This window comes from Papilio xuthus, unplaced genomic scaffold, assembly GCF_000836235.2.
Source record: "Papilio xuthus unplaced genomic scaffold, Pxut_1.1 DF828952.1, whole genome shotgun sequence".
NCBI lineage: Eukaryota > Metazoa > Arthropoda > Insecta > Lepidoptera > Papilionidae > Papilio > Papilio xuthus.
Genome location: NW_013529697.1, coordinates 203,276 through 216,725, shown reverse-complemented (window position 1 = coordinate 216,725; position 13,450 = coordinate 203,276). Strand labels below are relative to the sequence as shown.

The 13,450-nt window shown below is 34.8% G+C and overlaps 2 protein-coding genes across 2 annotated transcripts in view; one reads left to right on the top strand and one right to left on the bottom strand.

Moving 5' to 3' along the window:
• Positions 1 to 3,079: 3,079 nt before the first annotated feature.
• Positions 3,080 to 5,141, bottom strand: LOC106124471 (DNA replication complex GINS protein PSF1). The gene is made up of 4 exons (XM_013321159.1): positions 4,819 to 5,141; positions 4,607 to 4,679; positions 4,089 to 4,153; positions 3,080 to 3,800 (listed from the first exon to the last, which is right to left on the bottom strand). Exons 2-4 carry the CDS (start codon positions 4,676 to 4,678, stop codon positions 3,350 to 3,352), a joined length of 588 nt encoding a protein of 195 aa, XP_013176613.1. The 5' UTR covers position 4,679; positions 4,819 to 5,141; the 3' UTR covers positions 3,080 to 3,349.
• Positions 5,142 to 5,505: 364 nt separating this feature from the next.
• cact (NF-kappa-B inhibitor cactus) overlaps positions 5,506 to 13,450 on the top strand; it is a 13,486-nt gene continuing 5,541 nt past the window's right edge. Inside the window, exons 1-2 of the mRNA XM_013324167.1 lie at positions 5,506 to 6,027; positions 7,054 to 7,379. Of these exons, the coding sequence (XP_013179621.1) occupies positions 5,723 to 6,027; positions 7,054 to 7,379 (631 nt within the window). The 5' untranslated portion in view covers positions 5,506 to 5,722. The remainder of the gene's footprint in view (positions 6,028 to 7,053; positions 7,380 to 13,450) is intronic.

Sequence of the window (13,450 nt, the reverse complement as noted above, 5' to 3'; positions counted from 1 at the left end):
AATTTAAGGCTGTCTTATGACGGTCACTAATGACTAATGGGGAAATTCGACTACAATCACATGATCGGTGTAATTGTGCGAAACAAATTTTACATCTAATCCATGTTTTTTCTTCATTAGACGATTTTTACTTCAAAGTATTCGACGTAACGATTCTTTGATAAAAGAAAGGATCACGAAAACTAAGACGAGTATTTCATTTTCGTTCTGTTTCTGTTTTTGATGACAAGAACCAAAGAATGGACAGGAAAAAATGTGTAACACACTAACCTACAGTAAAGTATTATTTTCTTGTAGTAATTGTTCTGGGCGCCTCTTCAACCTGTATTACTAAGGCAGTACACAGGTGCTTGTTGCACGAATCATTACTGCCTATGAGGAACAATGTTCTAGACCTCTGTAACGTAACCCTATTACATAATGACATTGCATCATAAACAACAATGATTTGTTAACGGCAGCGTATAACTGCGGACAACTGGTGCAGCCGCCCTCGAGCCTTACTCACAGGTATTCCCGCTCTACTCATATGAGGCAAAAGAAATGTGTAATTGTTTTTGGACAAACACCTTCTCTTACTTCCACAGAACAACTCGCAAAAAGTTTATTAAAATCTGTCATGTTCAGGCTACATTGGCAACATTGCTTTTTATTTAATTTAGAACGTTTGTTTATTCTTTAAATTTTTCCAATTATCTTTGATCTGTACAAATAATAAACCATCTGTACCAGAAGCTTACCATGGTAATACAAAAACTATTCAATCGATTATATGTTCCTAGTCATGAAAAGCTTTTCCTTCAGCGAGTTATTAGGACTAGTTTATTTTTGTATGTAAATCTGTAGGCACGCGGTCGATGCGTCACTTTAGCTGAAAGTAGCGTCGCATTTTGTTGTTAAATATATCGAGCGTGAGAAACCACGAAAATCTCAGTAGTAAATACCAAACGACCAAGGTCAAAATTATGATTCCCTGTGAATTTATTTACACATTTTGTTTTCATATATACAAAACTTAATTCTCACATACATTCGACATTCATTGTCACTGTGAATCTTTTTAGTGCTTCGTTGTTTTGTGAATCATACGCAAATATTTTTATATTCTTGTAACTGTTTATTATTGTTTTGCTTTGGATTATCCGACGTTATTCAGTGGTAAACATTAGCCATATTCTGCGTAGTATGACCGGCATGGCGGAGGGGCGCGGCGCAGTGCCCTCGTCTCCGGGTTTTCCCTCACGTGATCCTCGCATTCCGACACCCGTCCTCGCCTCTATCTATTGCGAACTTATCACAAATAAATGCGCTATCAAATCTATATTTATTATACATTACGTTCGACATTGCGCAATTATATGTATGGTATTAGTTTTTTCTTTCTTTCGATAATTTGCGAAGTTGTATATAGTTCCAGACCCTGTCTGAATAATTAAGGCGACGTTTTCGTCCAGAAATCAGATCACATTACACACATCGTACATCGATTAAATCTCATCTAATCTCACTAATATTATAAATGCGATTGTTTGGATGGATGGATGAATTACGGATGGATGGATTTTTATTAGAGTTATCTCCAGAATGGCTGCATCGATCTGACTGATATTCTCATTCTCATAGATGTAGAACAATTTCTGGACGAATACTCGGGCTACTAATTTAGTTTTTTTTTAATTCCGAGCGGACGGAGTCGCGGCCAACAGCTAGTAAAAAGATAAGGATCATACCAGACACTACACTGGCGGTCGTACATTTTACCTACAGTTTCTCAATCAACCTCATTTAGATAAAAAGTTATGCTGCAGCATATTTTAAAACTAATTGATTTATTTGAGGTTAAGATAAGACTGAGAGTGGCCACATCTAGGTTAATATTTCCACAAAAAAATACCTTTTGTAAACCCTTTGTAAGGGGAGCTGTCAGAAAAGAGGAAAAACCCGTCCGGGTTTGTTGTCCGGTATTCTCGGGTAGACGACCGTCCGTTACGTCCGGTCATTTCATTCAGCAATATGTTCTAAACTAACACATTAACGCTCATTATCTTCTAAATATTCTGTATTTATAATTAAATTTTGAACACTACAGTATCATATTGCATGATGTGCTCATCTGAATCTGAAGTTTTTCTTGGCGTTTAATTTTTTTTTTAATAATTTACACTAAATCTGTAGCACTAGGATGAATAATATTTAGTCAAATAAAACCTAAAAGAGTTCCGGTTACCTAGAAGTGCATTACAAATAATAGATGTAATTATACGGAATCAATAACATAAATCACTTTTACACCAAATTAACAACATTACGCCTATAAACCAGAGAGGTAGACACAAACCACAAACTTAAGCTTGAGATCGTAATCACAAAGTTACAAACTTCGCTATAAAACGTTTATGATTTGAAAAATTATTTATTGATAGCTGCTGTAATTATAAAAAATATCAGGTATTCCATAGATATATTATTTACTTCTTTAATATACCTACATTGCTACATTTCCGCTTACTTATTTTTTTAACTATTTGCCTAATTGATAACTTTTATTATACTGCAATACAGAAAATGGTTCTTTGTTACATTCCGTGGAATTCCTGACTGAATCATAATCATCGAAAATTTTACATAGGTTTTCTCTCGGAAATATTAAAAAAAAATCCAATTTGCAACCTATGAAAATTTAATTAAATTTATATATTAAATTCTGTGATATCGCTAGTTTATAATTTGTTTTCTTCTTTTTATTTTATTTTATCTATATTCTACTAGCTGTCGCCCGCGACTCCGTCCGCGCGGGATTAAAAATAGATGTTGGCCGATTCTCAGACCTACTCAATATTCTCACAAAATTTCATGAGAATCGGTCAAGCAGTTTCGGAGGAGTATGGAAACGAAAATTGTGACATGTGTGGATGGATGGATGGAAGTATCAACAGAACGCATTCATGGATCTCCATGAAATTTAAATAAAAGTCATACTCTAATTTACAACAAATAAGTATATCATATTTAAACTAATTAATTTTGAGAAGTATTAGCACTTATTGAGGGAAATCCATACCACATTATGTTCGTTATTGTATGTTTATTAGGACATAACATAATCACTGGGTTTTTACACATAAATCGATTTTAAATCGTTATTCTTTAACATTGTACTCAATAATCAAGACAAAGAAACAACAACATCCGATGTTTTTAATCATTACTTTAACATCACTTTATTCACATTTTAAACAAACGCAAAACGAATTAATTCTTCCAGGATTCAAAACACTAAAAATATTTGCCACTTTTGGTCCCACTTGGTGTTTTATGATTTATCGAACTAACGCTTAATTTAACAATGCTAAGTAATTTGTTTCAAGATGCCCTGACGTATCAAAGTCTGACACTCCGAAGTCGGTAGGAAGTGCCTGCTGTTCTTTTTTAACAGTATCACGTCTCCATCCTCCAGTTCCAGCTTTCCATAATCTGACATACATAATACTTCGATGTACAAAGACTTGGGCGGTCTGAGGTTCTCTGTGAGGTCTATCCCGCTGTAGCCGATGTCTTGACCAAGCGACCTCATGTAAGTCGCGAGATTTGTAGAGTACTTTGAGAACCACGTGTACTCGCTATCGGAGAGCAACTCTCTCACATCTGATGGAAGCACCGAACCAAACTCCCAGCGTAATGTTCTAATTTTATTCATTCGGTTGCAGAGGTATGCGAGGAGACAACGCTTGTTACGTTCCAATGCTGAGTGCCTCACTTGCACAGTTGTCCAAAGAGATTTGTTCTCCGATGTCGCATTTCTAGAAAAAACACTCCTATATAATTATGCTGTTTTCCATGAGTAAAATACTTCAAGTAAACATAATTGTTCTTCTATATTAGTTGAAATCAAAGAAAACGCATCAGGAAAGTGTCTCTGAATTTATAATACAACCAAAAATACATTTTTTTTTACTCCTTATTAGTAAAGGTATAACCCCATTTTCACCATCACATTTCTTTAACCACATTATCTTCCTTTTTTATATATTCAAAATTCCTAGTTGAAGAATACTTTGTATAATTAAGTAATAAAAATGACAACTCACGCATCCGCCATGTTCATTTTGAATAACACATGCATCTCCTCAATAATCTGACGCACTTTTTCATCCTTTAAATACATATTAAAAATTTAAACCAATTGTTACCTAATACTTATCATACATATAGACAGCAATTTCACTTTGTAATTAGAAGGGTGAAGGATTCTTTTTTAATTGATGCAATCAATTTTAGTATTTTACAATTTTAATTTTACTGGAGGGAAATTAGGAAACTGTCATATACATAGCTCAACATGGTATGCATTGCCTGTGCTTCTTGCTTACCTCAATAATGCTTGCAATCAATATATCAGACGCTATAGTATTTATTGGCATTTAACACTGCACTTTACATTTAGAGTCTTTATGCAAATTGAAAAAGATTTGATCTTGTAATAAAGGAAATCTATAATGTACTTGACTGACTAGAATAGACTTGCGTCTCTGTACAAGTGAAAAGTATGTCGTTTCACTACTTTCAGTCATAGTAAGTAATTAATTTTTTTTAATTTAATACTTACATTGTACTGATCAATTGTATCACGATTCCTTTCAGCTTCCTTAATTAATTCTATCACTTTTTCCCCAAACATTCTGTAAGTAAAAATGTGAGTCAAAGTCTATATTAATCCTTTAAGCATTATAACAATGAATAACCTGCATATAGCAATGGTGTGATACAAATTAATTACTATAAACTTAAAAAATACAGAACCTAACATTCATCACTTACCTCTACATGAAACGACTCGCCTTTTTGGTCTTGAAAAGAATTGAAACTACCCCTTCATTATGTTATTAACTTTTTTTTAAGATTACAGTTATCATTCAGCCTTTTGCTTGAAAAATAAAATGCTAAAATATTCCCGCCAAAACAATGTTAAGGTATTCTTTGCTACAAGTGGCTTTTCTTTATCTTTGGTAAAATAAATTGAAACCCAATTTAATTTTGTTTTTGTAATCAGAGTTCAATCAAGTAAAATTGTATTTAAAAGAAAAAAACATTTTAAAAAATCAAAACATAACCTAACACTTATCATTCAACTTCAACTTGACTTTTTGTTACATCCTGATTAAGTGTTCGGATACACATTAAGCTTAAAAATCTAGACCAAATAAAAGTTTTCATGTTGGTTAAATCTATGCACTTTGCAATCTTTGTTTATAAAATTTAGCAGCAATTTTTTCTTTATATTACCCTTCTCTAAAAAACATGAAGTAAAAACAACTTATCCAAAAGAAACATTAAAGTGAACAAATATTTATTTGTTGCTAAGTTTTAAGTATTTTTTACTTAAGCCTATTTGCATTCCTTACAAAAATAATTAAATGGAATGCCGTTACAACTATTCGATTATGGAAATTTCCATTTATAATCTATACGGACCAACGGATATTGAGAGAGGGGGAAGGGAGGCTGGGCTTGCCTGACTTGTTATGACGTATGACGTTCTGTTTCTGTTGAATGTCCATTTTACAAATTCGCCAATTCGCATTCATTGCGCACGCGATTTTGAACCGACACGGTTGTTTGCAAGCAAAACATTATTTACTTTTTAAACATGCCTTCGTGCCATTGCCAAGTGTAAATTTACTATTATTTGAGTGTAAAGTATTGTTGTGATCAAATATCCAAAATGAGTGCCAAAAAAGAAACAAAAGTTTTTGAAGACAAAAACACTGATTCAGGCTATCTGTCTGGAGTAATTAGTAGTGAACAGCTGTCGGGAGAAATAGATGTCGGGGCCGTTTGTGATAGTGAAAATGTGTGTCAGTTTTCGGAGGAACAAATAGACAGTGGTTTAGACTTATCAGAATGTCTTTCTAATGTTAAGATTAGTGATACGGACACGCAGGTGCCGAGGATTAAAGTGGAACCTACAAGAAGCCTGGACTACCCACCTTACCAAATACTTTTCCAGCAGGACGACGATGGGGACACGTAAGTCACTCGTTAAAGGTTTTAGAAGTATGCAATTTAGACCTTGAAAACAACACTTCGAAGGCTCTTTTTACAATCTATTTTAACTTGTTATGCTAGATTTTAAAGTAGTTGTATGTTATGTTTCATTTCTTTTTGGATTCTTATACTGTGAATATAATAATTGGTAATCTTGAATAAAATAATATAAAGTACTAAAGGTTAGCTTACTTAATATTAACTTCTCATATTTCTAATTTTAAAGCAACTTGCAAGAAAGAAATTAAAAAAAATCTTATAAGACTCTTGTATGACTTTGAAAGTTTAAACTTTTAGCCGATTTCATTGTAACAACTTAAATGACGGGATAGTTTTTATGTTGACATTCAACTATATTTGCAATGACAAATACTCTACTTGATATCACTACCAATATTAATATGATTATCATAAAATGTTGATTGTAATACATTCTATGGGTTAAAATACCTTTATGAAACATTTTGTTATCAAGGGTTTTTCAAAGCGGAATGACAAATGTCATTTAAATTGCATGTAGTTGTTTCTATGTTAATGAATGATAGCTTTATTGCATTATAAATATGTTTACCAAACTATTTCTGTTGAGGAAGGGAACTTTTGAAATTAAATCAACCTTAAGTCATATTCATGTAGACAAAGTAGGTGAATAAAAATATAACTAAAATTTGTTCTTTTTTTAATAAAATAATTTCTACAAAAATAGTATAATTAGTTTCAATGTGCATTTTTGTAAAATCAGATTATTGCTTGACCACTCATATTTCTCACAGCAGTGGATTTTTTTAACAAGATATTGATGATTTTAAGTCAGTATCCTATTTGTATGGTTAACCTATGTAAAGAATTCCAGTTGCACAGAACAGTTTTATATCTGCAGTAACTGTAATTTATGTTATAATGTATAAAAACAGCTAACTATGAGCAATGTTACATTGTGATGGAATAATAGTAGATCATTTAAGTAGATTTAATTATACCTTTCTAATTACATTTATTTCATAACAGGCAACTGCACATTGCATCAGTCCACGGCTGCGAGAAATCAGTTGGTACTCTCATCAGAGTCTGTCCAGAGAAATCCTGGCTTGATGTGGCCAATGATTATGGACACACAGCATTACATTTAGCAGTTATGAGTGGGAATGCAGTAGTAACGAGGATGTTGGTGATTGCGGGGGCATCGCTGGCACTCAGAGACTTCAATGGAGAGACACCACTGCACCATGCCGTGGCTGCTAACAACAAAGACTGCATCCAAGCCTTGCTGGCGCCCGTGCAGGACCAGCCACATCATAAGTTGTCCACTGTCCTCAATCAGAAAAACTATAATGGTAAGTGTCAATTTCACTTTATACTGCTGCACACATGACCTCTCACTTTGTACCACTCATTTGATATATTAACATTGTCTGTCAGGTTTATTGTAAAACAGATCAAATAATCAGGACATTTAATATTATAAATTAAATTGAATACATCAAAACAATTTCTCATCTCATAGGTGCGACCGCAAATTAGAGTTATTATTTTATTTTTTATTTTGAGAGAAATATAATAATTTCTTACTAAAATGCCTTCTGATGCATCGCTCCGTAAAAACCAGGGTTTTCCCGCCAACACTGCGCTACGGATTAACCTCAATGGCTTTTTTACGTTTTCCTTTTGTTTTCCATTGTTTTGTGTTGCGGTCGTTGGCTGAGATGAATGAGGCGAATAGAGTGATCACCTTGTCTATGGTTCGCTTATAAGTGATCACCAACTAACATCGAAACCATTAAAATTACATATTTTCAACATACGTTGTTACGTATCTTGTCTAATCATTTCATAATATTCATTTCGCCAATGACATTAATAGTAAACTGTCCTCGCAATGTTTGGTGCATGCGATACACGTTATATTAGATACACGTTTATTTACCTCTTCCTACCTTACGTTATGGTCAATAAATAAATTTGTTGGCCTCAATTTCAGAACATAGTTTAATTGTTTGTACAAAATGTTGACCTCTGATAAGGCGCTGACGGACGCTGCACTGATATCGCGTTGTTAAAAGTCGCCATTTTGTATATGTCTTTATTTTATGGCCCAATTTAATTTACCGATTATCTTGTCATAATGATAACTAAAGAATGATCTTTACATAATCGACACCGAGTATAGCTTGAAATACAATGTACCAATTAATAGAATATTGAAAGAAACGGCTCTCCAGTACTGAATAAAACGGATAAAGCATTTATAGCACTGAATGAGTAATGTTATAGGAATACGCGAGTTTAAGGGAAAACTGATAAGAAATGTGCGTAACCGTTACTTGTTTCTTATTAATGTTATGACGTAATATTATACCGTGTCCAAGATATTATCCTAAAAGGCCACCTAATTATATATTGTATAAACTGCCCAGCTCTAAGTAGAAAAACATATTCCGTCTTATTATTAAAAAATATGTTTACAAATATTTTTATAATTGTGGAAACCCACAGTGACGAGTTGGTTAGGGAAAATCGACTTCAACGAATTGAACCGATGTTTTTCATATTCCAATCAAAATATTGTCAATTTTCCGGATGACTTGGACATTGTCAGAGTTTCAAGCACACGAATTGATAGTTTCTCACCATGTTACGTTGGTGTTAAAACATCTCGACTATACATTAGCAAGTATATGCGAAAAACCATTTTAGACGTTTGAATTTTGTAATTTAACCAGTTTTATATGTTTTACATCCTGTTTTGATTGAGACATTAATCTTTAATATATCCTTGTCTCACAAAAAGACGTGAGTCTTCTAAGATTTTTTTTTGTATTTCCTTGGATTTAATAACTGGGGTCTGTCATTGCAATATTAATTGTATTGGTTTAAACTATGCTTAAACGCACAAACAAGGAAGTCTTAATGTTAGTACAAATGTTGAAGAACACGACGAGTGGAAGTTACCGATACCAGCTACTAAAGGTCACGAGTTTAGAAAAAACCCTTACTCGAGTACCTTATGTGGAGGCTCGCGAAACCCCCAAGGCCCTTGTCCGGTGCAATGACATCACTCGTACCGCAAAAGCTTACTCACTGCACCTAATCCTTTATTTACATATTATGTACGCAACAATCATAATTATTGTGATACGGCGCTCCGATCTCTGCATACGTTGGAAAACTTGTCAGCGTACTACGTCTGAGATGGTACGCAATCATTAGATACTTATGATATTCTTATCTCGCTCAAGTCAATGTTCACTTGAAGAGTGGGTAATATAATAAATAAATTATTTCAAATTTTTACGTTAAGGGTATATCAAATCATCTCTGGCCAGTCAGATGTTGTTAGCGTTGACATTTACAGGATGCACAAAAAACTACTGGATGTTGTTCCGCAGCATCATTTGTTCGCGATCATTAGATCAACTTCCCGATACCCGATGGCCGCGACCTCGCTCTCACATCCCGGAAGTGCCGAGATAATTTCCTTTCGCCTTTTGTATAGCCTGAGTTAAGTAACGGATGTGAGCGAACCCAGTTCACCTTCGAGCGTAAACCAACACAAACCATTGACTCTAGGAGACCACTACGTAGTAAATACCCGTTTGCAGAAATAATACGGATCTATCATCATTTATGAATTGTATCCTAGGATTCCGGAATCAAACCTGTTTACAATGGCGACAGCCACGTGACGCGACACTCGTTGACGGATGTGCTGCTGTGAATCGCATTGATTTAATGACCCCTCATACAATCGTAATTAAACAGCCGTTCATATAAACAGTAGTCGTTGCAATTATGTAAGAAAAAACATTAATTGTTTTTACATAATGTCTCGTGGTGAGATTGACGTCTTCAATCGCAATCATATAGATATTGAAACCACTAGACTGTAAATCATTTATGTTTCTAAACTTATGCTGTTCCAAACAACGACTTAAACAAGATTGTCTTCAAGATACCACGAAAAGTCGATGCATTAGAGTGTGATGCAAATGAAGCTTTTATTATAAAATATTACATCGCAACGCATCCTACTTTTGTGTGCGACGTGTGCTAGGTATGCCCTCGAGAAATGTACAACATAAAAATGTGATTAGTGTTGGCGCAGCGGTCGCTAAACAGTCTCGCGGGTTTTCCGTCTGTTATACAAGCGGTGAGTTTCAGCGCGGACTCTTTAATACGTATTTGCATTCGGTTTTACCCACCAGCCTGACCTTGCCGAGAACCAGTCGCGCGCCAGCGCCAGCCTCCCTCCCCCTACCGGTTTCAATTACATCTGTCTTTTTAAGGTCATCATTATTTCTATATGATAAAGTTTTGATGCTGTCACTTCCTATTTTACTGGGAATAAAATATTACACATGACCATTTTATGATCATGAGCCTTTGTCTTTCCTGTATATGACTTCAAGAAGCTCCAATATCAATGTGACTAGTGTTAGAAGTCCACATGAGATTACTACAGCAAGTTTTATGTAGGATGTGTCGCGTCAGTTGCCTTCAGCCATCTGCCGCGGCCAGCAATAGCGGCGGGTAAACCCGAGTTGGCGTTGATCAGAAGTGAAAGCGGCCGGCGTTGGGATACCCCGGCCCGACCCAGCCCGGCACACTGTCCGCAAGTTGCTGCGTTACGTCGTAACAAAATTTTGGCTGTCGCGTACATTTCTTAATTATATAATTGTGATGCCATTTTGTTATTAAATAACAAAATAAAGAACTATTTACAGGAAAAAATAAAGTTTAGTAATATTTAAAACTGCATTATTAGGAAATAAGGAAAATAAACAAACAAGCACAATAAACTTATAAAAGAATTTATAAAAACAATGAGCTTATCACTTCAGATAAAATATGAAGTTTACAGAACGAGTATCCTGGAATCTCAACATTTTTTCTTTTTCTCTATAATGAAATCGGCTGTCAGAGTAATCCCATAATTGTTTCCAATTGTAATTTGTAAACGATAATTATCGATCTTAGTCACCACAGCGGCCTTTGAACAATTTCCGGTTGACATCGTTTGAGGGAACATTGAGGGATTACCTTTATGGTGACGTTATAATGCTGCAAAATTCCAAATGACGATTGAAGGAAAACCGCAAACAGCACCCGCGAGCGCTCTTTTGTAAGTAATGATGACCACACGAACATTTTGGGTTATACCCACGTGAAAGTGCGCTCCGCTGCCGCAGTCGCCGCGGGCTGTACGCCATTGTATAGCGTCGCTTACTTTCCAACTTCTTGCTTTAATATTACTTGCGAGGTGTTTGTTAGCTTGCAAATATTTCCTCACGATTTATGTCGCATTTTTCTATTAATTTAAATATCCACCGTTTCAAATACTTATGTCACGCTCGCCGCTTTACATTCCAATGTCATAGTTTTTGTGCGATATTTTTTTTGATTAGATCCACGTCTACTTAATTATAATTTTAAACATGTCCTCTTTGTGTATGATAATTGTTCCTTGTTAGAAAACAACATTGGTAACATTTTTCTGGTAAACTAATATAAAATCAAATTATCTTTTAATGTTTTAGTAAGTTGTAGTATGTTTATATCTTTGTATTGTTAGCAAAAAATATAAATAGCTTTAATAGTAGATTAAATAAAAAAGTTGTCGATACTGTTATTACTAGTTGTCGAAAGAAGTCGTTCGGGCACTGTGCCAAAGCCTAGCTTGTAATCTCACAAATAGGTTAATTAAATAACTTTATATATATATAGTTGAAGAATTAAATTCACTTCCCACCTATTATAGTATTGAATATCGTACATAAAACTGTCACCCATAATTTACCACGTATTGCTATGACAAGTTCTAGACATAAAGGTACTGTGACCTTCAAATGACATTTCACCCAAATTTGTAGTAAGTAAATTATTACGATGCTTGACATGAGATGCACGTTTTTATATCAGTTAATATATTATGCACAAAAACCTAACCTAGTCTTAACTATTTTACGTAGTAAGTTCAAAATACTTGCAAAAGGCTACCGCAGATTAATTTTTAATTAAATATATTTTTTGTATGCTACTTTAATATTTTTATCGCTTTAGTTTACTACCAACTAAATAATATAAGTTTGAAGTTTTTCTTGCTTACGAGGAACGTACAGTTATGTATAAGATTTATACAATGTAGGAAACGTTTCAAGGTGTGTATTTAGGTATTTCCATGTGCGATTAACTCTGGCATCGGTGCTGCGATGTATGTGTGTGTTATGTTATGTCACTAACTCATACATATTTATACAAAATACACATGTCTAAATACAAATATATGTGTAAAATAACAAATATGTTTACTAAAACCAATCTAGTTTTTTTCCATATGGTTTTTTTAACAAATAGTTGTGTTAAAAATAAAAAAATTTAGGGTTGTATTTTATTCTAGGTGACATCTTAACGTTAATGAGATGTAATAGTGATTTCTTGCGAGGGTCGTGATCTGACGGCGGTGCGGTATGGCGACTCGTTTTTGTCCTAAGACAATGGGTCAACGGTCTGATATCGTGCTCCGCTAACGCTCGCTATCGGACCACTAATTATACAACTACCTCGTACACTTATAAAACTTTCTCTTAAAATGTTACAATGATATTGAAACATGTATTACATTTGAAGCAGGCATGTACATACTGTAGTATTCAAATTTCTGTCAATATTAGTTAAATTCAACTTGGTTGACTTTGTTTTCAGATGCAATAGTATGTATTGTATTAAAGTAATAAAACCAAAAATAAACTCTTAATCTGTAAGTTATCAAAGAAATGTTGTTTGCGCGTGCGCAAGGTGGCGTTATCAGTAACCACTTATTGTTAAACAAACGGGGTTTTCCACCTGTCGAGTGTCGACCTGCTTCCCCGATGTCCTCGCGCCACGTGACGTCGCATCACCTCCTCCCTGATATACGTACATAAATGTGTTTGTAACACATTTATGTACGTATATCAGGGTTTACCTATTAGTTGTTAATATAACAAGTGCTTACTATTTAGTGATAGTTTTAATTATATGCACTAAATCACATTTTGAGGCGGTAACAAATTCCAACAGTATCACATAGCCCGCGGGTGCCCCAAACTACGTCATTTGCTTATATCTACATATAACTGATGGCATTGACATTTATTTTGTCGGTCGTCGCTTATCATTTCGTGGCTCGAAGCAGAGCAACTCTTGTATATCGATAAATAGAGTAGGTAGAGATGTGTCGCACTCCTCTAAACATTTGTGTTTCTTTCGCACAATGATCGTAACATGTTTTGTACGGAAACAGTGAAAATACGATCGCCATTAGCCTTATAAGGCGAGAGACGTCGACGCGCGCGCCGCATTGCTTGGAAAACCCCAGCGGGCGCGCCGACCCCGCGCCCCGCGTCTACCGCGCGCCCCCCCATTCGTC

Bases quoted from the DNA above. Each gene is read 5' to 3' on its own strand.
- LOC106124471 (XM_013321159.1), bottom strand. From the start codon at position 4,678: ATGTTTGGGGAAAAAGTGATAGAATTAATTAAGGAAGCTGAAAGGAAT. The intron at 4,154-4,606 runs GTAAGTATTAAA...ATGTATTTAAAG, and splicing joins ATACAATTGATCAGTACAAT to GATGAAAAAGTGCGTCAGAT. The intron at 3,801-4,088 runs GTGAGTTGTCAT...TGTTTTTTCTAG, and splicing joins AAAATGAACATGGCGGATGC to AAATGCGACATCGGAGAACA.